Source organism: Astyanax mexicanus, chromosome 20, assembly GCF_023375975.1.
Source record: "Astyanax mexicanus isolate ESR-SI-001 chromosome 20, AstMex3_surface, whole genome shotgun sequence".
In the NCBI taxonomy this organism is placed as follows: domain Eukaryota; kingdom Metazoa; phylum Chordata; class Actinopteri; order Characiformes; family Acestrorhamphidae; genus Astyanax; species Astyanax mexicanus.
The window spans coordinates 38,253,058-38,281,016 of record NC_064427.1 but is presented as its reverse complement, the minus strand read 5'-3'; the positions used below and the strand labels follow the sequence as shown (position 1 = coordinate 38,281,016).

The window sequence follows — 27,959 nt, the reverse complement described above, 5'->3', positions numbered from 1 at the left end:
GACTGAGGAGCGATTCTGTAGCAAATGAGAAACGCCCCCTCCCCGAACCGGGAAAGTAAGTTGGGTAAAAACATGATATCAGGCGGATAGTCAACAGTCAACAGATGAAACTGAGAAGAGTAGAGAAGAGAGGAGGAGAGGAGCGTTAGATGAAGAACTGAAAGAGAGAAAGAGAGAAGGACTTAAGAGGTTTTAGATGAGGCTAAATTTGGGTAGATATGTCCGTTTTTCAAAGCTAATTTCTCTCCAGGGCTGTTGTTTGGAGCCGTTACATAAAGCTATTAATTATCTCGTACCTGCTGTTCGCCAGCGGTAACTAACTTCGTCATTTATCCACCTGAGCCGCACAGGTGGCGGAGCTCCGTGCGTGCGTCTCGTTTCCGTCAGTCTTTAGCTGGCTTTAGGGCTTCTCTCTGGTTGGTTGGTTGGTTGATTGGTTGGTCAGTAGTTTACTCACCCAGCTGACTCCAGTTCACATGTCCTAACTGGTGGCAGCTGGTTTCAGACAGACTCCCAGAGAGAACCGTTTCTGTTACCTGTTCTGACTCCACTCAAACCGGCAGCATGCCCGAGGCTGGCACAGACATGAGCATGGACCGGCTCTTCGGGGTGAAAGCTCCGACCTCCGTGGCTCCAGAGAGCCTCCCGCCCTCCTCCTTAACCAGCGGTCCGCCCGGAGACATCCTGCGGAACTTCTACCACACCAAGAGAGTCGGGAACTACCTGATAGGAAGGAAACTGGGAGAGGGGTCCTTCGCCAAAGTCCGGGAGGGTCTTCACGCTCTGACCGGGGAGAAGGTAAGTTAAAACTAGCTAGGGTTGAGTCTGATCTGTTTATTTTACTAAGTTACTTTACTAAGCTTGCAAAAGTTAAATAGTTGGGGGACATTCATTTAAATAATTTAAAAAAAAGTTTTTTTTTATTTAACCTTTATTTTAACCAGGCAACTCATTAAGAACATTAGTTTAGTGAATATTAGTGAATATTAACTTGATATATACTACTCAACACATTTTCATTCATTAATGCTTCAGAGTCAGATACATACATAGCTAGTTTAAGATAGTTTAGTGAAAAAATACTCTATACTCTATGCTACAGCTGCCCAATAGCTAACTAAATAACAAAACAAAAAAGTCAAACACAGTACCTAGCTAGCAAATAAAATAGTTAAAAACATTTTAATGTATTGCTTTAAGCTTAAATCAGATAGATACATACGTTTGCTTTAGAAACTTTTTAAATTAATCACAGAGGAAATCTCACATATTGTAGCAGCACAATAGCTAAAAAAAACAAGAAAATGGCAAACACAGTAGCTAGCAAATAAAATTATTTAATTTTAATTTATTGATGCTTAAGTCAGATAGTTACATATCTTAGTTTTTTTTATTAATCATAGAGGAAATCTCACATATTGTAGCAGCACAATAGTTTTATTTGTTGACGCTTAAGTCAGATAGATACATAGTTAGCTTAGATTACTTTTTTTAAATAATCATAGAGGAAAATTATAGCTGGTTAATAAACTAATTGATAACTGATTAAATCAGTCGACCCTCTTGCTTTGTTTCAAAGTTTGCAAGGCTGTAGGCCAGTATATAAAGTGTGCTGGATGTGTAGCTTCATAGCTATAGCTATATAACAATTCTGTTCTGGAGCTTCACAGACAAAATTTACATTTGTATTTAAATCAATTCAGCTAAACCCAACCAGTTTAAGGTGAATTCACCATCAACACTCAACAGTAGTGAAGTGTTTTTCTTCAGCATGGATTGACTGACTGTACAGGCTTTTGTTCATGCTCCTCAGCAATCAGTGGTTTCACATAAAGCAGCTGTAGCTGGAGGAGCCTGTAGACGGTCCCTTGGCTCTCTGCATGTAATTGACTTTGTTGAATCTGTCATTAATCTGTATCCATATAGGTGAAGGCTGACAGCTCTGTCCTTGTGCCCTGAACGAATGAAAGACATCCCCCAAGAGCCCATTAGATCCTCTAGTTCTACAGCTCTAGTGGACTGAGATGTTCACCCGTAGGTGATACTCACACCTACTCAGGTAGCATTAGGTAACAAAGGCAAGGCAATCCAGCTGAGCTTATTTGGATCTGGGTGTCTGAATTAATCTTAGATTACCCCAGAAAGTGGACAGACTCTTGAGTTCAAGCTGAACTAAAATATGTTTATTAATGAAGATTCTTGTTTAGCATCTGGGTAGAAGTGAGAGAAGTGCGTCTTCCTCTGCTGAGAGCATGGAGCATGGAGATGAAGTTTCACAACTGAATTCCTAGAGGGACATAGTTGGTTTTTTGAGCAGGCATTGGCAAGGAGGGCAAATGCACAAAATCAGTACAGTTTCTTTAATAAAAGACAGAAGACATGTGCATTATGGTAAATGCACTAATTCCTCTGTACATGTCTCTCTACCTTTGTCCAGCATGGCAGTGATTTGTTCAGCTCTCGCCTACTGTCTGTCTTTGTTCAATGTTCCACTGGGTGCAGCTTTTCGATTTGCATATTAGGGAGAGAAAACAAGTGCCTCTGTTTTTGAATGACTGACCTGAAATATCTATTTTGCATATCGAGGATTAGCTCAGCCCCCTGACAGCCCCTTTCACTGTTGCTGTGGCAGGGAGAAGCACTCTCTCCCTCTCTCTCTCACTCTCTCACTCTCTCAGTTTTCTCAATGATGATGCAAACGGTGGAAATCTCACAGAGGACTGCACGCCTCGTGCTGCTGTCTCCTTGTTCGCCCTCACCAGCTGACATCATCAGGAGAAAGAGGGGGGGAAACGGGGTTGGGTGGGGCGAGCGGCTGCACATGCTTCTGCTATGTGTTTTCATCATACGTAACCCACTTTCACCCTAGCCCCCTTTGTCTGTGGTGGAGATAAACAACATGTTAGCCTCAAGCTCTGGGGTGCTCTCCCCCTTTATCCCCCTCTCTTACCCCCAACATATCCCCCCGCAAACCCCCTGCACCCCTCTTTGGCGAGACTGGGGGTTATCTCTGGCGGACTGGTCAAGATTAGACAGTGTTCTATTTGCATTTAGGTGACTGCTTTACATCTGCCGTGGGAGGTCTTTGAAGCTCTTTCTTTACCTCTCAGTACCCTTTCTATTAGACTAATTGATATAATTATTTGCTCAATTGCTCATGTTATGACTTGTTTGCTCTCGGTCCCCTTCATTGTTTGATGATTTGTCATGCCGTGGCTGGTCACCTTTTGAACCCTCTTCATCCATACAGAAGAGAGCTGAGTACTTTGATCAGCTGTAGAACAAATAGCACGAGGCTATTGTCCATGGATTCAGGAGGGAACACAGACCCAAACAATGGAAGCAATCCTAAGACCAGAAAAATACGCTTTGCAATTTAATTGTCCAAAAATATATATATATTATTTTTAAATTATATTTGATTGTTTTATGATTTTAAACATTTTTGCAAAAAAAAAAAAAAAGAATGTTAAAATATTTAATTACATTTTTTACAATGGCACGCATAAGAATTTATTATTACTTTTTTGCAATCAGTAAATAAATAGACACATAAACACACACACAATGAAGACAAAGAAAACTATTCCTTTTTTTAAGTATGGGTATTTAAAAATAAAAAAATACATTTACATTAAAGAGGGCAAAAGAATGTTTTGTTCACGCAGCAAAAACATTTTTTTGATGCCAAATATGTGTTATAATATCACGTCATTAGAAAATATAGTGATAAAGCCACAAAAATAGAAAATATTAATAATAGACCAGAACTATAATAATAGAACCCTAATAATAGAACTGGAAACCAGCGCCCCCATACCCCGCACAGAGCCTTTTTTTCAAGATTAATTTTTAACACAGCCGAGGGCGAATGTTCAATTTATGACCCTTCTTTTACAAAGGTGTTTCTATTATGTAGGACCTAAGAGTGTTCTAGCATGGATCTCCATTTACAGCGTGATGCACACATTTGTCACTACTTTGTCTCTTGTCGTTTGAGTGTTTGTTCAGCATTAGAGATTTGCAGCGTCTCTGGTGACAAATGGAGTGCATTAACAAGCCATTTGGAGTACCACCCTCTGAGTGGACCTGGTGTTTTAAAGTGTTTGGGAACTTAGGTGTTGCTTTTAGTCATTTGTCCAGAGCCTTCCCACACCACCCCTTTTACATCCACGGACTCCAGTGTTAGTGTAGGGTAGTGTAGTGTAGGACAATTTGACACGGAGAGTCAAATGTGGGTGCGCCACAAATTCTTGTGAAATAAGAATCCGGTTCAGATTAACTGGGCCTTCCTCACCTGTTTCTTAGTGCCTTATGCCTTTGCCAAGTTTCTAGACCAGATGCTTGCATGTCAAATAATTGAGACCCAAACTTAGAGTCTTAGAGAGTTGTTCTCTACTCTTGTGTTTTCTAGGTGGCAGTGAAAGTGATCGACAAAAGAAAGGCCAAGAAGGACTCGTATGTGACGAAAAACCTCAGACGGGAGGGCCAGATCCAGCAGATGATTCGCCACCCCAACATCACCCAGCTGCTGGACATCCTGGAGACAGAGAACAGCTACTACCTCGTCATGGAGCTCTGCCCAGGAGGAAACCTCATGAACTACATCTACGAGAAGAAGCGGCTCGACGAGAGGGAGGCGCAGAAATACATTCGCCAGCTAGTCATGGCTGTGGAGCACCTGCACAGGGCTGGAGTGGTACACAGGTGAGATAATTAAATAATTAATTAATTAATATTTATTCCTAATTAGAGCTGGACAATATTTTAATTTGTTAAATATTTAAAATATTCGAATACATATTGTGATAGAATGTTTCAAAAACAGTAATAGTTTTTTAAACATATTTAAGATATTTCAATATACATTTACACTATTTACAGTATTTATAACTGACTCAAGTTCATTAGAGGGTGCATTGCATTAACTGGCAAATACATTTTTCAGAATTTAATTTTTTTAGAATTTAATTTTATTTAATTTAATCCATTGTGGGCATTTTTGGCACTTCTTCTCTATCTTTTTTTGCAACAGATGAATTATTATATTGCACTAACCAAAAGTATTGTTTTATATAAGAAATATGTAAATTAGCATATATTAACTATTAACATCTATACATTTAGGCCATATATTCCAGCCCTGTTCCAACTTATCCTAAACAGCCTACATTTAGCCTACATTCACTGCCCTTTTCTTTAAAGGCTTTGGAACTATTGTTCAAAACATGTTGAATTCAGTCTGAATTAAATGAGAACTGAGATTTGAGAGTTTGTGTAGATATAAGCTTATGGTTCTCCAGAAAAAAAAAAAAACAATAGGCTTAGAAATCAGCCTGCATGACCCATATTGCCAATGCAAGGCATGAATAGAAGAATTTTCTCTATGCAAACATCCATTGTTTGCTTTGGCTGTCTGTCACAAAACTGTCAAACGGGATCTGATGATTAACTGAAGTTTTTCTTTTTGTTTGTTTCCTACAGAGATCTAAAGATTGAAAATCTTCTTCTGGATGAAGAGGACAACATTAAGCTCATTGGTAAGCAAGTTAAAGCAAGTACTTTTCTTTAAAAATCTTTTATTTTTTATTTTTTAAATGCTCCTAACCAATGCAATGAAAGTGTTTGATTTCCAAATGTATTCCCAACACAACACAATTCCCTAGACAAAGTCTTTTCAATATGCAAGAGCAACCAACATCAGTCCTTAATAATATAAAGTAAGAGCCTAAGGAAATGGCCCTCTTCGGTATGTGACACGGACTGATTGAGCAATCAGTATCTCATTAAAACCAAACAACCTCTCACCTCTGCGAAAGTCCGCCTCGGCATACAAAGATCCTACTTAACAGCTGTGTGTGACAGACTGGGTTAGTCTGTTAGTGTTAGACAGCCATAAACCCCCCTCAGTTCACTCCAAAAGGGTGCAACAGACTCAGACTGACACCTTTCCTCCAAGGTTCTGGTTCAAAGTTCTCTATTTCCCTTTGCTCTCCTGCAGATTTTGGGCTGAGCAACTGTGCAGGAATCCTGGGCTATTCCGAACCTTTCAGCACTCAGTGCGGCAGCCCGGCCTACGCCGCTCCCGAGCTTCTCTCTCGGAAAAAGTACGGACCCAAAGTAGACGTCTGGTCAATGTGAGTCCACTTAACTCCCTCTCTCTTCTATTAAAGGCTAATGCGTATTGATCGCCTCTTGATGAATGCTCACACCCCAACCCTTCATTAGGAATAATAAGTATCTGTTTTCCAATGCAGCGGAGTCAACATGTATGCCATGCTTACGGGCACCCTCCCCTTCACCGTGGAGCCATTCAGCCTCAAAGCCCTGCACCAGAGGATGGTCGACAAAGACATGAACCCTTTACCCCCTTCAGTCTCCTCAGGTAAACATATAAACCTGCTTAAAACCTCCACAAACAATTATATTAAAAAAAACAACTGAAAAAGCCTTGTGAATGTTATATAGTAAGATGAATAAGAAGAAATTCAAAATGAGGCCGTCTTCTGTGATTTTCTTGGCCTGAACAGACCCAAGCCTGCCTCCACACCAGGCTGTGAATTAGAATCGAATAGGCAACACGCTCTAAAGGTTTAGGAAGAAGGCAGCCATTGTTAGTTGGCCTCTTATTTTGGTCGAGCTTGCTGTTTTTCTGTCTCGTGAACGGAGTCCGATGTTAAACGAATTGCAAAGGATGGACTTAATAGCTTCTTCCACCACGCTGGTGCCCACTCCCTTAAATGTTCTTCTGGAGCTGAGGGATAACTCTGATTGACCCAAGTCTCTTAAGGCTAATGGTTTAATGCTTTTGCTTACTGACTGCAGTCACACTGTCTCTACCTAACTCTCTGTTTGGAGTATTTTTAGCTCGATTAGTTGTATATAGCAGATGTAAACAGTGGGCAAAAAATGAAAAAATGTTGCGTGCAAGAGTAACTATTTGCATAATTACAGGTTGAGGTTATGAGCCAGTGAAATAGCTGGTTAACTGCAAATAAAAAAAAACATTTGTGTGGTTTGACACTAGCAGTGCATTTATTATATAACTTGTTTCCTTGAATGCTCTTTTGTTGGGGTTGCTTTAATTATGGTTTAGAAACTGTACTTATGTAACCAGTAAAACTGGTAGAAGATCAAGTTCTATATACATATATATATATATATATATATATATATGTTGCTGTTACGCCAAAACCTTATTTTTCCGTTGTTTTCCATTTCTGCTTTTCACTTGTTGGCGCAGTGCGAACCTGAAAATGTCTTAAAATTGCATCAGAATTTCATAATAAAGGTCCAAAATAGCTTGGAATAAAATCTTTTTAAATGGATTTCCGTTGAAGATTTTTCCTTTTTACCGTAAAGTTTACTTAAAAAAAATATTTTTGCACAATATAGATGCAATGCAATATATATATATATATATATATTTATATAGTTAGAATTTGTTTTCCAGCTCTTCATAACAATGTGGGAATGTGCAACAATAGTCAGATAGCATGCATATTGAAGGCAAATAATTAAACAGTAAAATTTCTGGTTGCATGATTCAAAAGCTAAATTCACACTATTCAAATTTCTCTTACATTTCTCTTTTAGAAATTATCCAATGCAATGTTAGAGTAAAAACATATTTTGTGGGCAGATATTATCTGCTGCTATTGAATATGTCATTAAAACAGAGAACAGTGTTCCTTTAGTTTTCAGTTTACCTTTTGCATCAAGCAAAAAAAAAGAATGATTAAAAGATGAATTCTAAAGGATTATAGGCGTGTTTTATAATTTGCAGCTATTTTGCAGCTTTATTTACATCTTAACTGACAGGGGAACATCTTGGCAACATGTTTAGTATTATCTTGAGGCATTTATGTCATTGTGTCATTGTTGCGTATTACAACAGGATGATTCAGAAGTGAAATGAGATTAGCCTCCTTATGTAACTGAGGTATTTATCAGTGACAGGTCTGTCTTCTTATCGCTCTGCTTATGCAAGACACTGCAAAGGGGCTAGTTGGTCAATTACGTCTTACTGGTCAGAGTTGGGACACACTGCCTTTGTTTTGTCTTGGCTGTTGAAGAGTGGTCTCGTGTTTCTGTAAATGTTGGTACTGTGAGAGCAGGGGGGATACTGTTCCTCTGCACTGAGCTCGTGTCTGTCTATAGAGCTCTACTGAGAGCTACATTGATGGCGAACTATAGATTTGCTGATCTCAGTTGCTCTGGTTAATGAAGTAGAGAATAAGATACTCATGGCTGTCATTGAACCAGATCTGATTTAAAGAGATTTAGACAGTCCAGTGTATTAACATTCATCTTTTCTTTTTTTTTTGCCCACAGCTGCAGTTAGTTTACTGAAGAGCCTGCTAGAACCAGACCCCGCCAAGAGACCCAACATTCACCAGGTTATGGGAGACTCATGGCTGCAGTTAGGGAACCCACACACTGGAGTCCCATACTTGAACAGGTAAAATAAACTGCTGTTTTCTGCTATGGCTGTTTGTGCTGTGTAAATTACAAAAAACAAAATATATATATATTTTTTTCCTGTACTTATCCCTTGTGTGGTGTTCATATTTTTGTTACTCGTTTACTTTGTTACTTGTATTTAATTCAGCAAAATTAAGCAATTCTACATTAAAATGCTTTACACATGCTCGCTTCACCTAAATTGCAAGCAATATAAACAGCTTACATGGTTAATATTTGCCCTTTACCTTTCTTATGTTACATTTCTTTTAAAAAGTGCTACTCTTTTTTTATTAGTTTTTTAATAAAATGTAAAAGAAAATGAATTAAACTCAAGATATGAGTAGAAAATTTGTTTAGTTTTAAATTTACAAATAAAACAATGTTTATTAGCCCTTGGCCAAACATACTGTATGTAATATAAATGTATGTGTGGGGGGGGAGGTGTACAGTGGGTGTTTATCGAAAATGTGTTTTGATATATGTTTTTCACAAAAAATGAGCCAATGCCAATGAGTTTGAGTTAGAAAAAATATTTTTTTAGTATCATTTGATGAAAAATGTACACCACACAAGGGTTAAGGGTGGGCGATATGGCCCCTAAAATAAAATCACGATATTTTATGGTATTTTTGCGATAACGATACTCTAACGATGTTAAATGTTTGTTTTTTTTTGTTTTTTTTTTAAATACACTATACATTGCAAGAAAATAAAAAATAATATTTTATTATTACATACAATATAATACTGCACAACCCTAAATGAGATATTGAAAAAAAAAATACAAGAATTTTATCAGATTTGTAAAAGAAGTCAATGATCCAGAATGTCATGGTAGTAATAATGCACTCCAAATATTTCCATATATCCAGGATTAAAGTAAAATAAATGATACTGGACAGATACAATACTCTATCTACTCTAGTAGATATATAATGGGAAATGGAATGGTGATATGGCACGATATTTTAGAATGACGATATTATCGTGTACGATACGATATGGCACACCCTACCTGTACTCATATATTGTCACATTTTTCTTTATATCTAAAGCTTTTTTTAATGCTTTAGTTTCACATTTCCACACATATTATCTGCACTACATACATATTAGGCTGTTTTGTGGGAGTAATTAAATGTTTTTCCTCACACCCAGGATCCACATTGAAGAAATTAACCACACGGTTCTTCTGCACATGACCGAGCGGATGGGCTACAAGCACAGTGAAGTCCTCAGCGCTGTTCTCACAAACAAAGCCTGCCACACTCTCGCTGTCTACTTCCTCCTCAACAAGAAGATGAAGAGACTTTCCAAAGAATATCGGGTGAGTCCGACAGCTTTTTTATTAGTAGTCAAATACACACACATCAAATACACAATATACAGTATATGGGTGAGGGCAGTGAATCTGAGTTTTATGCAGGATGGTTTTGGATTTTCCACTAAAATGATTTTGTCTCTGTCATTACAGGAGAAGCAGTTCAGCATGGAGAAGGAGAAAAAGAGCGAATTGTTTCAGACACAGTGGAGGAAACACATTGAGAAAGTCACTATTCCACCAAAGCAGACACCAGTTTATCTGGCAGTGAGCAAAGGACCCACCAAGGAAAAGAAGCAGAAAACAGGTAGATTTCAGAATTGGATTTTGTTAATAAAATATAAAGAAATATAAAAATAAAAATATAAATTGAGTCTCTGATTCTAGTAAAGAAATTAAAATGCAATGTATAAAATATATGGAAATTTGAAGAAATTGAATAATGAAATGTCCATCGAGATCTAGAAATTCTATTTTTAGTAAGCTTTTATCAGTAAAAATAAGGGACATATCATGGCTGATAGCTGTGAAAAGGCAAGCGGCTGTTTGACATTTATAATCTCAAAATTAAAATGGCTATAATTGTTTTTTTTTTGTTAAAATATAAATTTTAATATGAATTGATATGTGTATAATTTTAATGCTTTTATAGTTTTCCAAATGATTATAATACCACTGTAACAGTAACATTTGAATACCAAAGCTAAAGCTAAAAAAAACACAAAAAGAAAATGAGCAGGCATGAGATCAATCAAGACTAAAAGACATAATGTGAAAGACATATTTGCATAATTTGAACAAAGCCTCTTGAGGTTTATCAGTTATCGCCTCAGCCTGAGAGTCACGTAGGCAGTCACTAAGAGCAAATGTTCAACATGTGGAACCGGTCTGTTCTGCTTAACTGTGCAGAGCCCTAAGGCCTTGTCTGTGCTGAGCCGTCTGCTGCAGAGTAAAAAATCAGCTATTGACCCATATCTCTGTCCCACGCCACCATGGTTAACATTTCAAGGTCTTGAAGAATGTCATAAAAGTTGATTTGAAAGAAGGACCAAAAGAAGACTTGTGTTTTTAATATATAGGGCCATAATCTTACCAACAAAACAAACAAGCCCTGGAGCACATACCAAAAATCATTGTTGTCCTGTGTGTTTTTTTCTTGTTTTATTAACCACAGTGGGCACTGGCTTATAGTACTGTACATAGACTATAGTACTGTACATACTATAAGCCATTAGTGGAGCTGCTATACACTGAATATATAAAACCTATGTGGATGTATAAAAGACTTTTTAAAATTAATTTAAAAGCTGTTTGACCAGTGGTAGGATGGTCCCCCCTTTAATGTGAGTCTTGGTCCTCCCAAGGTTTCTTCCTCCTCCTGCAGCTCTGAGGGAGTTTTTCCTTGCCTCCGCGCTCACTGGGGGTTCTGTATTATGTATATTCTATGTTTAATGTTTTGCCTGATTCTTTGTCCTGTAATCATGTTTCTGTAAAGCTGCTTTGTGCCAACACCAGTTGTAAAAAGCGCTATACAAATAAATTTGATTTGATTTGATTTGATAGAGACAGAGGAATGATCTGTGAGTAGCAGCAAAAATTAAAGAACTAATTTTCCAGACAGTGCCATGTTAAATTATTTGGAGTTTGGAAAGATAAGGCATTTTTGCTTTTCTGGACTTGGCTAATCTTGTCCAGATATATTTTTTAAATTCACTAATGTTTCTATCTCAACACTGAAGCTATATCTATGTAGATTCTATTCTTAATGCATTTTTGCTTTGTGCATTATAAATCTAATGCCAGTTTCACATATGAGCTCTCAAAAACGTTCAGAAATTCAGGTTTCCCTTTCACATATGTAATATAAAGCCAGAGATTTTCCATATCAGACACTTTCTTACTAGGGCTGGGCTCACACAGACATTAACATGGACATTGTACAAGGGGAATGGCAGGATAAAGTCTGGGTAATGTCCAGTACTACTGATTAGGGGTGGGCAATATTATATCGTATTCAATATATCGTGACACAGAAATATCATGATATTAAAAATCCATATCGTGATAATAGGGCTGTTCTGTCTTAAAAGTAGTCTATTATTTACTGTGAAGCTTTAAGTGTATTTATTGTATAATTGTTTTAGTTTGCAGTTTATATGCATGCACTAAATATTCTGCAATATTATTTGCTGCATTATATTATTTTCTGCTATATTATTTATTTTGCCACACTATGATTATGCTGTTATACTATTATACTATATTCCTGAAATGAATAAATTATTTTAGTTTTCCTATATCGCCAAGTATATTGTTATCGTAAAAATACCCTGAAATATCGTGATATTATTTTAGAGCCATATCGCCGACCCCTACTACTGATCCAGACATATCCTTTCACAAACACAGCTCCTTTTGGTAATGTCCAGAAAAGTTCTGGGTTACAGTGCATGTTGAAATGTGAAATGTGCTTAACTAACTCACTCAGTGCAACATGTCGTACATATGTTTTATATATGACCGAAAACAAATGTTTGGTAAAGTCATGCTAAGCACACATTCCTTTTTCTTTCTTTCAGGACTCCTCAAAGCGATGACTGGTCTCAAGGAAGCTTACTCAGGCCGAGGTGGCTGTATAGCCTCTTCCTCACTGGAATACCTAGAGATCCACCCTCTCTTTTCACGAGAAGTTAGCCACCTGGATGCCCAGCCACCCCAGAAAAAGAGCTCCAAAGACGTGAAAGCCGTGGACGTCCCAGCCCGGCCGCCCTCCTCTCTTGGTGCTCACTCCTGGGCTTCAGCGAGCAAGGAACCCAAAAAAGAAGCCCCTCCATCCCCCTGGTACAAGCTCACCAACGGTGCTCTCTCTCCACCTCGCCATGTGTCTGCCTTCCAGCCAGACAGCTCCTACCTGAAGAAGGCCACAATCCCTAGCCCTCCAGTGCTTATCGTCAAACCCCAGCCTAAGAAGGCCCCCCCTACCGCAGACTGGCCTACCCCAAGCCCTCCAGAGTCTAACAGTGGGGGCAGTGGGAGCAGCGAAAGTAGCGGAAGCAGTGGAAGCAGTGGGGCCAACGACGAACCAGATAGTCCGCAACATCGCAGCAAGTTTCCCTCCATGGGCATTGGACAGATCCTGAAGAAGAAGGTTCCACCATTTACCTTCCAGGTGCCGCCGTTCAGGCCAGAAAAAGCAGTGGAGGTGGAGTCACCCACGCCCTACCACATGCAAACTCTGCTCTGTGCCTCCGGGGCTCTCAAGACCCTGTGCTGATTTTGAACTTTAAACATAAAAGATAAAGGAATGGCTTAACCAAAAATGTGCTAATTGATGTGAGCAACATTAAATGATGGCTATCAGTTTTCAATCAAGTCTACCAATGTTTTTTAGGCATGTGCATTTTTGACTGAACCATTCCTCAAAAAAGAAGAAAAGAAAAGAAAAAACACAGAGACATAAATTGTATGCAGTAATAGTTTTCACCGCTAATGCTTAATCGTTCTGAAGCACCAGGGCTTCAAACGTGACTGGGCGATTTGACATAAACCCTCCGGGGAGTTCACTGACTTCTGTCCTTGATATGCACAGATAGAACAGATGCCTGCCTGTAGAGAGCACGCACACTCCAGCTCCGAACACTGTGTTAGATTTATTACCTCTTACGCAACACTGCCAGTGGCGTGTCCGTCGCTAAGACGGACCCTCACGAGCATCAAGAATGCTGACTTTAATATCTGATATCTGTTTCCATAAAGCAGTCTTAGCCATCTGTCACTGCAATCCACGTTCAAGGATCAGACAAAAAGACTCCTATTTTTTTCCTTTCATTCCACCACTCACGTTCCACGAAGAGATGCTGCACCACTGCCAGTACGGTATTTGCATGTACCTCGGAGCTCCTGTGAAGCAATACAGCCTGAGAACGTTTGCGTCCTGGCCGCTTATATATAATTACACAGCCGTGTGAGTTTGAGCAATCGCTGCGTACCGTAGTTCCACCTCACAAGTTCCACAGACACTCAGGTCTAGCTGTACTTCATAGATCAAGCCTTCTTCCCCCTTTAGCCTTTAGCTGCGCACCTGAACTTGCGTAACTGTTAACATTCCTTTTTTCTTACTTCCCTCGAACGAAGAAGGTCGCTGGACGTGTATAGCCTTAAATAACTTGAGCTTCGAATGGGAGAACCTGAAGCAGAATCGTGGTACATTCTGTAGCCTATGTGTAGTTTTGACTGTATGGGAGTGGGCTCATCATCATTTGTGACATATAACACACACATCATTCTGAAATGTTGAATGATTAAAAGGTAGACTGTGCAATAGTGCGTACACATTGATAGTTCACAGCGCTGAAAGTTGCCAAGATGCTTAAATATATTTTCTTCTTTATTTTTTTTTAAATCCCTGTTTGTCCATTGGACGATTGTGATCCTGTGATGTAAGATGTGCTTGTAAATATGAAATCCAAGTGTCTTTCATCTCATGCGTACTCATACGTTCAACTCGTCCTGCTCTCATCGCACACTACTACTGTATTTGAGGTATAAAGCTATCGGCTTTCCAAAGTCTTCACTTGCACAGAAGGCTACGAACTGTTTGTTAATGAACTCTTTTTCCAACGTGGACTACTTCTTTGCATGCACTGAACACGTTTCTTTTTTGGAAAACTGTGTGTCGGATTTTGGAGACCTCAATTTGTACCTCTTTGTTACGACGAGGAATGGATCAGAGGTTGAAAGTCTTTTGAATTGCGAAGGTCATTTTGTAAGCTTTTGTAGCGAGTTGATGTGCTTATGTGAGAAGAGATTTTTATGCTGTAAAGAAAGATTTTAAATATTTAATATTTAACACTTGAAAAAAAATGAATATTTGTGTACTGGGTTTTTCTTTTCCACTCCTTTTATGACACTTCTTACTACACAATAAAAGTGCACAAGTGCTGATTTACTTCAGTGTGGTACGTTTTTTATTGCTTCAAAAAAAAAAAAAGCGAAGGCCTCTTGCTGTAACCTTTTGCTGTAATGTGACACGGGGGGGCGCGAGGGGGGTATGCGTTTGCTGTTGCACTGTCCGCTTTTCCCACGAGGCACCTGTGGGGAGCATAAAATGAGTGACAGCTGAAAGAACTCCTGCCTCGTTTAATTCAGTCAGCTGCGTTGTAACAGTACCGACCACAGCCCCAACCCCAACCTCCCCCACTCACTATTAGCCCCTGCCCCAGCCCCTACACACATGTACTCTTACACCCTGATAAATCTGCTGGATGTGGGACAACAAGGGGGGCTGGGGGAATGTTGGGGGAACCCCCAGACAAGGCCTTGTATCTCCACACCCACATCAATCTGGGCGGTTAAGCCGATAAGAGCTGTGGCCGTAGTCGTGGCTGTAAAGTATATTAAAGCAAAGCGCTTTGTTTACACAGGACGGTATAGTTATCTCAAATCCTGTGGAGGCTCAAGTGACACAAACAACCCTGGACAAAGACTCCAGTGGCTTAGCACAGTACGGGGTGTAGGGTTATACACATTAGTCACAGGAGATGGCCATTATGATCACAGAGTACGTAAGAGTATTAATATCAACATAAAACAAAAGGTTAAAACCACAAAATATGAAAAGCCTAGAGAATGTTCTGCATGTTAAAAGGTTTTTCAAGTTTTCCACAATTATTACTCAATAAAAAAAACTAAAAAATATATATACAAACTCAAATAAAATACATTTCTAGAAAAAAATTCTTTACAGTGGTAGTGACAGGAAGCCTTAATGCTCAATGTCTGGAACATCATAGAGTAATAGAGTAATAGTCATTTAATTTATTAATTTAGTGGGTTTTGTGTTTCCTTTGTGTTCCATGATAACAATAGAGGGGCTTTCTTTGTTCACTATCTGATAGAACTTCCGGTACGACAGCAGATTTGTTGTTATAGAATAGAATAGAATCTTACAACTACAGCAATAATAAACACACAAAATGAGTAGTATTATTATGGATTATGGATTTGTTTCTCAGGCAGATCTCTTAAGTGATAAAACTCACATATGGACAACAACAAAATCAACAGTTGAGGTTAAGCAAATTTAGTATCAATGTTTGATTCATACAACAGCAGTGTATAACAACGATTTTATACAACTCAATGTATAAAATCATGTCTACAGAGGTAAATGGTGATTATTGTCCAATTTCCAACAAGTTTGTAGTTTTTGCAAACCATTCTAAGTTCATCAGTAAACGCTAGACAGACAAACTATAGTTTTGTGAGTTTTATATTTAGCAAACACGACTAGATCTTGTAATGGTTTCTGATTTAAGCAGCTCATTGTAAAGCGCACTTCAAACTAAATTTGCACAAAATAATGAGCTATTTAATAAAGTAAATACACATGCCTGGACCGAACTTTATTTATGAAGCAAGTTTGCCAAATATAAAGAGATTAAAAAAGGCAGTTATCTAGGTTAGCTATTACCAAAACAATGTTTATCCAGCAATCTATCTAGCTAACTAACCTAAACGAATCTAAACAAACATTCTCGCTAGCCACTTAGATATCCAGCAACAGACCACAATTATAACAGTAAACGAAAAACGAAAAACCTTTAATGAAAGAAAGGTAGAGATGATCCCAGTGTTACTTACATTTGCAGCAGCAGGAAGAGTTCACATTATTTTAGCTTCTAAAAATGTAAACATAAATTAAAAATGACAATTACTTATTTAATCTATTTTTAAACCTATGAATTCAAGTAAATTCACAGAAAAAACATATATATATATATATATATGAGCTATCTAGGCATCTAGTTAGCTAACCTATGTTAGCAAACTATGCGAAAGTCAATTTATAAACATCTCGATAAATCTCCATAATCAAACTACCTGAACACTCTAAAACACCAGTCGTCCTGCTGCATTCCTTGAATTTGTGGGGAAAATTATTTTTTAAACATCGATAATCACAAGTTAGGAACTCATCTTAGGCTGTATTTATTGTGTATGATAATTTCATATGAGCTGGTGCTTAGCTCAGCTCTCTGCTTTCTTTGTCATAAAGCAAGATTGACTATTGTGCTGCTTGAGACTCGTGAGCTGATGGACCTTCATTCGCCTTGTAATGACCAATTTAATAATATAAAACAGCATGAAATGCATTGATTAACTGAAAAATGTTCTGTTCACAGCTTTAAAACAGAGCATTTTACCCACTCTAGGTTCCAGGTAAAAAACTCTGACAGGTGAATGAATTGTTAACATTGATTATCTCACTACAATGTCAATGACTTACATATCAGCGTGTGGGATTAATATATTAAGAGGCAAGTGAACAGTCATTTTTTGAAGTTGATGTTACATGTATGAAAAATGGACAAGCTTTAAGGATCAAATGTCTTTAACCAGAACTATACTTTGATGGCTAGACAGCTTCAAAAACATCTCCAAAACATCAGACAGGTCTTGTGGGATGTTCCTATGCAGCAGTCAGTTGGCCTACCTACCGAAAGTGTTTTGTGGAAGGACAACCAATGAACCATGAGCAGGGTCATGGATACTCAAGGCCCATTGACGTGATTTATGGAGGAACACCCTCAACTTATATAAGACAAATTGTTTGCTGCTAACATCTTGGTGTCAGATATTACAAAGCGCCAGTCAGCGCTGCTATGGCCAATCAATGAATTAATTCATGGTAAGTTTTACAAATATGCTATTAATTAATTATTTACATTCACAAAAAAGCAAGACTGTGCAAAGTTGCAGTTATCTTCGTACAAAGCTTAACTAAGTTCAAAGAAAATGACTCCTAGCTATGATTTACGAGGGGCTCCACTATGGTCAGGAAATCATTCGATTCATGTTCGAATCCCAGTCATGCAGCTTGCCATCAGCTGCCGGAGTCTGAAAGAGCACAATTGGGCTTGCTCTCTCTGTGTGGGTAGGAGGCGCTCTCCCCACACATCACTCCAAAAGGTGATGTTGATCAGCACAAGGCATCTGTGAGCTGATGTATCAGAACTAAGTTGCTGCGCTTTCCTCCAACTTGTTTTGCTGCTAGTCCTTACCATCCTGGTGTTAGGGCATTACTAGTGACGGGGGGAGGGGGGGGGGGAGGGGGGGGGTACAGCTAAGAAAAGGTGTGGGTGGTATAATCGGCATAGCTACATTTTTACATTTAGGGTGTATTTTTGCCATTTTAATATTACATAACAGTCAGCAAGCTAACAGCAGCTTATCAATCAGTAGAATCATCCTTTTTAACATTCAGCTCTGGATGTTGATCTGCTGGAGCTGAATCTTTTTTGTGGATGAGGACTGTGGTTGTCTCGTCTGAAAAAAAAAAAATCTGATATGCATTGTTAGGGCGTTTTCACACCTGTAGTTCGTTTCTCTGGTCCGAATCAGTTAATGAGTTCGTTTACTTGGAGCGTTTTCTCGCTCTGTTCGGTCTGGTTTCACATAGGCATAAATGTAAACGCACCAAAATGCGCATCAATAAACCACGCGAGCAGCCTGTGTCCTCTGATTGGTCAGAGCTGTCTGACACGGGAGTATGTGTAAATAAATATAAATATACGAAAAAAGTAAATATAGCGAGAATATTTTGTGTTTCAGCGCAAATATCTGTGCTTTAACACGGAACACTGAAACGCTGCACTTTCAAACACAGTGTTTCTACCTGCAGCGCAGATTTATACATAATAAACAGAGTCACGCGGCTGTGAGCAGTGAATGCAGCGCAGACGGAGCGTGCATGGACACAGTGTTTGTTCAGAGCTGTGGTAATTAGCGTTATCTGGCTAATATATCAGTTTAAACTGTGCTTGCTTTATCAGCAGTTTAGCTCTAATAAATGGCTTATATTTAATAGCTGGATCTGATCGAGACCGGATCACGTTCTCACCACAAGCGAGCTATAAATTTCCCCAAATGTTTGCGGCACTGATATTGCCAGTTCATTCAAAGATAGTAAAGGGAACAAAGTCATTATTTTAAAGTTTACTTAAAATGATACAAAAAATAGATGGTGCTTTTAACAGAAGCTCCATGGCTGTAGGCCTATAAGCCACCCTAGCTGCACCTACAATATGTCCTGTGTTATATTCATTGTTTTTATTTTTTATATCAGACATTATTTAATATACTACACGACAAATGTGGTCCAGTAAGGATCAGGCAAAGGTTTGGGACAAAGATACAGAAAAACAAAATCAGACTTTACTGTGAAAATTACGTAAGTAACACAGAACTCAACAGTTGACTGAATTTCTGTTAATGCCAACTTCCGAGGAAAGCTTTTTGGCACTTCCCAGCAGTTTCTCAACATAGCTGTGGCTGTTCTCTACACACACCCAAACACTAGAAACCACAAGAATTAAGTGTAGGCATCCTCAAACACATTTCTACACACCTGGAACCTACTCCGCCCATCAATAGAGCACAGCAGCCCAACAGAGAGTAAAGAATACCGTAAAACACTGAAAACCATAGCTGTCAATGACAACACAACACAACAGCAAAGCCAATCTGTGGCTTAAACTCCGCGGCCCGGGTGTTAAAAGCACCATAAGCTTTTACTGGCTGTTATACTGTAGCTAAGGCCTTCATTAGAGTCAACGTCTCTCGCTGCGTATTGGCCTCTCATCCTAGTCAATCTGTTCAGGCTTAGAAATCGACTGAGACTAATCCTGTTTTCAAAGAGCTTTTCCAGTTCAGCGAAATAACAGATTCTTTGTGTCTGAAAAACAGACAATTAATTGATGTCGGAACTGAAGTGATGGGGGTCACGCCTCTAAAGTGATTGAGAGGTGAAATATTGGTTTGTATTTTGTTTCTTGAATGTAGTTTTAGGGGGAAAAACTGTTAAAAAAAAACTTAATTTCAAGAATTTGAATAAAACAAGTTTCAACTTGAAAATAAAAAAGTTAGTTAAATCACAAAAAAAATCTGAAGGTATGTCATTATAGCAGACATCCCAAGCTGCAAAAGTTGATTTCAGGGAGGTTACCTCCCCCCCCTCCCCCCCCCCCCCCCCCCACCAAAAAAAAAAAGGACAAAAAAAACTTGCACACACACCAAAGGATAACGAAACTTTACTTTTATTTTAATTAATTTTACTTTTTTTTAAATAAATTTAGATAACTCAGAGGTGAATTGAGTTTTATATTTTTTCTTTTTGGAAGGCCCTGCCTCTGCTTTCCCTGCCTCTGCCATGATCTGCTTTCTCTCACTCACTGAACAAATCCCGTCCGGGAGGGGGGAAAAACACTGCCCGCCCACACTAAAAACTGATTGGCTGTCTCACAGACTCTTTGCAGAGAACAGGCCAATCAGGCCAATAGAGAATAAAAGTCTGTGGCCTGTGTGCGCGTTTGGGGCGCTCGTTCTGAATTCCGGGAGATTATATGTGACTCGCGGGCATCAGGGAGCCGCTACCGAAATGCGGGAGACTCCCACAGCTTCAGGGAGACTTGGTTTGTCTGTTATAGACTAAGGTCTTGGCTGTTGAGAAATATACCAGTGCAACCTCCTCCTAATTTTGTATTATTATTATTTTTTTCATAAAATAGGTGTTCATCATTTTATTACTTTTATTATTGTCAGACACAATAAAAAGCGAATTATTTTTTATTTATTACATTTATTTTTGTTTTTTAGAAGTAAAAGGTTCGACAATGGGGTCTTCAGGAATGTAGTTGACCTTGTACACAAAGATAAAAGAGCTAATAAACAATAGTATACTACTGATTTTACTACTTTTGATGTGGATTTGAACTTGTATTTAACTTGTATTTGGTGAGGCTCATCCAATGTTTGGAGTAGAAATTCCATCTTGTGAGGGCGTTCCAGCTGAAATTTCCTACTTGAGATTCCCAAATTCCCAGTTTAAATGGAGCACAGCAGGAGACACTGTACACTGCTCACAGTGTCAGGCTTTTAAATAAAAACCCAGTCCAGTTCGTCCCTCTTGACATTGGACGTTGTGTAAGTGAGTTTGCCATCCCTGATATATATCAACCACTGGTGAAACTGCTTCCTAGAGGGAGTGTGTGTGTGTGTGTGTGTGTGTGTATGCGTGTGTGTGTGTGTGTGTGTGTGTGCGAGTGCAGGAGAGAGAGAGATATTGACTTTAGCATAAAACTGCCTGAACGCCAAGGTAAAAGAATAAATCAGTTATAGAACCCTGCAGAACAAGTCTTTGAGTTTCAGATCACCTACTGCCGCACAGAGCTTTTTAACTGTACCGCGGAGCTTAGCTACTGTCGCGCTCAGCTTTTTAACTTTACCGCAGAGTTCATCTACTGTCGCGCTGAGCTTTTTAACTGTACCGTAGAGCTCATCTACTGTCGTGCGGAGCTTTTTAACTGCACCGCGGAGCTCACCGACTGTCGCGCGGAGCTTTTTAACTGTACCGCGGAGCTCAGCTACTGTCGCGCGGAGCTTTTTAACTGTACCGCGGAGCTCAGCTACTGTCGCGCTCAGCTTTTTAACTTTACCGCAGAGCTCAGCTACTGTCGCGCTGAGCTTTTTAACTTTACCGCGGAGCTCATCTACTGTTGCGCTGAGCTTTTGAACTGTACCGCGGAGCTCATCTACTGTCGCGTGGAGCTTTTTAACTGTACCGCGGAGCTCATCTACTGTGGCATGGAGCTTTTTAACTGTACTGCGGAGCTCATCTACTGTCGCGCGGAGCTCATCTACTGTCGCGCGGAGCTTTTTAACTGTACCGTGGAGCTCGGCTACTGTCGCGCAGAGCTTTTTAACTGTACCGCGGAGCTTAGCTACTGTCGCGCAGAGCGTTTTAACTGTACCGTGGAGCTCAGCTACTGTCGCGCGGAGCTTTTTAACTGTACCGCGGAGCTCACCTACTGTCGTGCGGAGCTTTTTAACTGTACCGCAGAGCTCAGCTACTGTCGCGCTCAGCTTTTTAACTTTACCGCAGAGTTCATCTACTGTCGTGCTGAGCTTTTTAACTGTACCGCGGAGCTCATCTACTGTCGCGCTGAGCTTTTTAACTGTACCGCGGAGCTCATCTACTGTCGCGTGGAGCTTTTTAACTGTACCGCGGAGCTCATCTACTGTCGCATGGAGCTTTTTAACTGTACCGCGGAGCTCATCTACTGTCGCGCTGAGCTTTTTAACTGTATCGCGGAGCTCAGCTACTGTCGCGCTCAGCTTTTTAACTGTACCGCGGAGCTCAGCTACTATCGCGCTGAGCTTTTTAACTGTACCACGGAGCTCACCTACTGTCGCGCTCAGCTTTTTAACTGTACCACAGAGCTCATCTACTGTCGCGCGGAGCTTTTTAACTGTACCGTGGAGCTCACATACTGTCGCATGGAGCTTTTTAACTGTACCACGGAGCTCACCTACTGTCGCGCTGAGCTTTTTAACTGTACCGCAGAGCTCATCTACTGTCGCGCGGAGCTTTTTAACTGTACCGCGGAGCTCACATGGAGCTTTTTAACTGTACCACGGAGCTCACCTACTGTCGCGCTGAGCTTTTTAACTGTATCGCGGAGCTCAGCTACTGTCGCGTGGAGCTTTTTAACTGTACTGTGGAGCTTAGCTACTGTCGCACAGAGCGCTTTAACTGTACCGCGGAGCTTAGCTACTGTCGCGCTGAGCTTTTTAACTGTACCACGGAGCTCATCTACTGTCGTGCTGAGCTTTTTAACTGCACCGTGGAGCTCACCTACTGTCGCGCAGAGCGTTTTAACTGTACCACGGAGCTCATCTACTGTCGTGCAGAGCTTTTTAACTGTACCGCAGAGTTCATCTACTGTCGCGCGGAGCTTTTTAACTGTACCGCAGAGCTCATCTACTGTCGCGCGGAGCTTTTTAACTGTACCGAGGAGCTCACATACTGTCGAGCGGAGCTTTTTAACTGTACCACGGAGCTCACCTACTGTCGCGCTCAGCTTTTTAACTGTACCACAGAACTCATCTACTGTCGCGCGGAGCTTTTTAACTGTACCGTGGAGCTCACATACTGTCGCATGGAGCTTTTTAACTGTACCACGGAGCTCACCTACTGTCGCATGGAGCTTTTTAACTGTACCACGGAGCTCACCTACTGTCGCGCTGAGCTTTTTAACTGTACCGTAGAGCTCATCTACTGTCGTGCGGAGCTTTTTAACTGTACCGCGGAGCTTAGCTACTGTCGCGCGGAGCTTTTTAACTGTAGCACGGAGCTCAGCTACTGTCGCGCAGAGCGTTTTAACTGTACCGCGGAGCTCATCTATTGTCGCGCAGAGCGTTTTAACTGTACCGCAGAGCTCATCTATTGTCACGCGGAGCTCATACTGTCCAGGACAGTTAAGCTCAGTGCAACAGTAGCTTCACCCAAAAAAAATTGATTTTTTAAAAATGAGAATCAATTCTGAATCGTTCAATGTTAGAATGGCAATTCGAGCTCGAATCGATTTTATCCTGCACCACTAAATGTGAGCATGTGTAGATCACATGATTTGAGCATGTCCGTTTACACCACTGACTGAAACTGGTTTGAGTAAACCGTACTGCATCTGATCACAGTGCACCTGAGCATTTTTACACCTGGCTAAAGGTCAAGTAATATATGAACCAAACCAAAAAAACTATGCTAATTACAGTTATGGACAGCCGCGAGGGCTATGCAGGTTTCTCCACATTCTCATATCATTACTGTCAAAACTTCAATTTCAATGTTTTTCTTTTAAAACTGAATTTTAATCTGGCAGTTTATTATTTTTTGATGTGTCATTCAGTAATTCATAATAAATGAACCAATAGACATTGTGGCTGGGCAGTATTACCATATTTTATGTTTATAAACGCAATATGCTTTTCTGAGAATGTCAGATATAACACTACCAGTCAAAAGTTTTTATTTTCTCATCCTAACAATGAGTTTATTACTATACTTTATCTGTCAGACCTCTAATTCTTTTCTTCACTGCTCAAACCAATGTTGCCATCTGTTTTTTATTTTTTTGTGTACCAGTTTTCTCCAGTTTCCAAGAGTTTTTGAAGGTGTAGGAAATAGTACTAGTTTAAATAGTTACAGAGTTCTCTGTGTTTCATCTATTTATTATGATGAAAGTGTGAATGTGCTGTGTGTACGTGTGTAAATGCTGCAGTAGAGAGTAACAGCAGTAACACAATATACGATTTTTTCAAGTTTTTTACAATATACTTTTACAATATACTAATATACAGCTCTGGAAAAAAATAAGAGACCATTTAATGATGATGTTTTTCCTTAATTTTACCAAATTTAAAATCGCGTCATCAAACCAAGCTGAATAGTTTGAATTTTTGCACCAGGAGTAAAGCAGCATAAAGTTATCCAAAAGCAGTGTGTAAGACTGGTGGAGGAGAACATGATGCCAAGATGCATAAAATTAAAACTGTGATTAAAAAACACCAGAGTTATTCCACAAAATATTGATTATTTCTGAACTCTTAAAACTTTATGAATATGAACTTGTTTTCTTTGCATTATTTCAGGTCTGAAAGCTCTGCATCTTTTTTATTATTTAAGCCATTTCTCATTTTCTGACAAATATATAAATTAGGTTATTAATGAAAATATTTTTATCTGGAATTTGGGAGAAATGTTGTCTGTAGTTTATAGAATAAAACAACAATGTTCATTTTACTCAAAAATAAACCTATAAATAGAAAAAAAATCAGAGAAACTGATTCAAAAACTACTAATATATACTAATATATATATATATATATATTAGGGTTGTGATTTCAGGTGGTTTCAGGTGGTTTCCCAGACAATTAACATTTTGATTAGAGATTTTGTATTAAAAGGAAAATATAGTCTACAACTAGGTTTAATCTGTGTGTGGGAAACCAACGAAAAATGTCCACCAGCTTTGCAGAAAAACTCCAGTTCTTACATCACTCCACGTGAACTACATTTTTACCAGTAGCCAGAAAACATTCAACATTTCCATGAAAGGTAGAAATTTCATCTTTAAACAATGCAAAGTGAGAATTTGATAAAAACCCAGCAGGTTGTGTAATCAATACTGTTTAATTGAATAAAGTGTAGCCAATTTTAAAATAACTACTGTACTATAAATTCAGGACAATATTTGAATATCAGTTTTTAAGAATCTGACACTATTTATGCTTTTTATCTGTGTCAAAATTAGGGCTGATGATTGATTAAAAACAAGTAATTTGCTGTGACTAACAGTGATTAATCACAATTTTTTCACACTGAAACTTTTAAAAATAAAATTAAACATTAAAAATATAAAAAAGGTTCAATGCAAGATCATCATAATAGAATTTTGTTTTATATTCAGATGTCTGTTGTCCTATGTAAACTATGCATTACCATTGACTGCATTAGCTCTAGATTTAAATTCAGGGTTATTCCATCAAATATTGATTACTGAACACTTAAAAAATACAAGTTTTTTTTTTTTTTTTTTTTACATTATTTGAGGCCTGAAAGCGATGCATCTTTTTTTCATTATTCTGACCATTTCTCATTTATGCTCTAAATTACAATAGTGTTGATAGTTGATAGAATAAAATAACAATGTTCATTTAACTCAAACATATAACTATGAATAATAAAATCAGAGGAACTGATCATTTTTAACCATAGAACACTAACGTTAAAATTAGTTTTAACTCTTCTTTAATTTTACAACATACAACATCTCATAAAATAAAAAAGGTAACATGAATGACCCAATAAATAATCAGAAAAAATATTGGAAAATCAGGTAATCCTCAACAGGTAATGTCCAAACAAAAAATAATAATTCTGCTGGGAACTTGGTCTTTGGTCCACCCATTTCTGGGACATGTGAGCACCTGATTTAAACACACACACACACTTACATCAGGTAAATTACACCCATAAAATATATTACTCCCTATCACGAAAGCATGCCTCTTGAAAAAAACATAGATGGGCGGAGGGAATCAACCATAACATTAAGCGTTCTAGGGTTAAATATAATTTTTTTGTCTAGAAGTGTATAATGATAAATATCATAATATTTTTTTTTTTTTTTTTGTACCATACCACTAACCCTAATACAAATACTCTAAAATGACCTATATACATTTTTTACATAAATACATGGAGGGAACTCTCACAGGTGAAATATTATGTGCTTGTATCCACTGCACAAAAACTAGTTTAATGCTACTAAAAATACTCTGGACCTGTGGCGTAGGCCTAGCAAGTCCCGCTCTGAACTGGAAAAGGATTGGGCAGATTGTTTCTATGGCAGGGGCAGTTCCTAGGCGCAAGGGTGGCCACATTGCTCCTGGATTGCTTCAGGAGGATACTTATCTCCAGACAGTTTTCCTACATTATTTATATTCTCCCATACGCCATGTCCCCATAGCATGAACGAGAGTGGTTGTGTGTCTGGACAAGGTGAAGGAGGGAGGGGAAGAGGGTGAATGGATGCAGAATGGAGAGTGTATATGTGTGTGTGTGTGTGTGTGTACTTGTGTGTTGATTTGGGGGGGTGTTGTGGGGTCAGTTTGCATCGATCACACTGAAAAGTGTCGAGCATCAGCGCTTCGGCTGTGGTGGGCTGCAGCGTGCAGACGCAGGGCCCAGGCACATTCATCAAAATGACAGCGTCTTGCGCAGCAGGTGAAATAACGAGCCTGAAAGAAAAATCACCAGCCCCAGAACAAAGAACTCCACACCCCAACATCTGGAGGGCGATGCCACCTCTAGAGCAGGTTGGCGAGGTGGTGGAGCAGTGATTCCCAGTCCTGGAATACCCATCCTGCACATTTTGGTGTTTTTCCCTGTGCCTAAATCAAAATTATATGGAAAATTAAACCTTAAAATACATTAATTAAAATAATTGTGATGCTCCACCAACTGTAATAAAGTAAACAGCACCTACGTCCCTGTTTCTCTGAGCCTACTGCTAACTGCACTATGTAACTCTGGTAAAACGAGCAGTTAACTAAAACTACAGAACACTGGAAAACCCGAGTTATATACAGCTCTGGAAAAAATTAAGAGACTTCAGTTTCTGATTTTGCTATTTATAGATATATGTTTGAGTTAAATTAATATTGTCGTTTTATTCTATAAACTACAGACAACATTTCTACCAAATTTTAAATACAAATATTGTCATTTAGAGCATTTATTTGCAGAAAATAAGAAAAGTCTGATATAACAAAAAAGATGCAAACCTTTAGACCTTAAATAATGCAAATAAAACAAGTTCATATTCATAAAGTTTTAGGAGTTCTGAAGTCAATATTTGGTGGAATAACCCTGGTTTTCTTGGCAGCATGTTTTCCTCCACCAGTCTTACACACTGCTTTTGGATAACTTTATGCTGCTTTACTCCTGGTGCAAAAATTCAAGCAGTTCAGCTTGGTTTAATGGCTTGTGATTATCCATCTTCCTCTTGAATATATTTTAGAGGTTTTCAATTTGGTAAAATCAAAGAAATTAGTCTTTTTGTATGTTTATACAGCTGTATGTTTAAACTCCTGTAATATTCTTTAACCTCTTGTGTTAGTTCTGTATCAAAAAGCTTGTCCAGAAATGTATGTGTAAAGCATGTCCTTAAGTAGTGGGGTGGGTCCAAGCACTAATTACACTTCCCGACTGTAGGGAGGGTTTTCGTTGTTAGCATTGTCCCAGGTTAGCTTAGCGACACTAGTGGTACATTTAACAGCCTATTGATATCTTTACACTAATGCTGGAAAACTGGCATGTAATTATTAAATGTCTGTTCCACTCACCACAGCTTATAGTTCAAAAATTCTTAAAATAATATTTGCTTCAAAGGCGTGGCCTGATGGAAGCAATGCCATAGCAAAAATACTCAGTAAAAATAATAGGTTCTATTAGAAATGTTTGTAACAGAGAAGCGTGAGAGACATTGCTTTAAATTGCTAGAGAAGATTCGTTCTAAATGCTTTTAATGCTTATCTTGAGTCTCTGCAGTGTTTTATCAAACCAAGTGAGGGAAAAGTGACAATTAGCATTTGTTAGCTTGAAGCTAATAAACACTTAAATCCTCATAGACATAAGACCTCATAGAGTTCTAGTGAAACATTTAGATAATTGTTCACTACTTCAAAACATTTCCAAATTATAGTTAGCTACAGACTGGTTTAACAATTACTGACCAGTATTTTATGGCAAATTCTAAAATTATAATGT

At 38.8% G+C, this 27,959-nt stretch overlaps 1 protein-coding gene across 1 annotated transcript; it reads left to right on the top strand.

Annotated features, from left to right (window-relative positions):
* Positions 1-19: 19 nt before the first annotated feature.
* On the top strand, positions 20-14,735 carry hunk (hormonally up-regulated Neu-associated kinase). The gene is made up of 9 exons (XM_015605340.3): positions 20-798; positions 4,415-4,707; positions 5,485-5,540; positions 6,002-6,137; positions 6,258-6,385; positions 8,335-8,461; positions 9,625-9,793; positions 9,941-10,094; positions 12,367-14,735. Exons 1-9 carry the CDS (start codon positions 565-567, stop codon positions 13,059-13,061), a joined length of 1,992 nt encoding a protein of 663 aa, XP_015460826.3. The 5' UTR covers positions 20-564; the 3' UTR covers positions 13,062-14,735.
* The last annotated feature ends 13,224 nt before the right edge of the window (positions 14,736-27,959 follow it).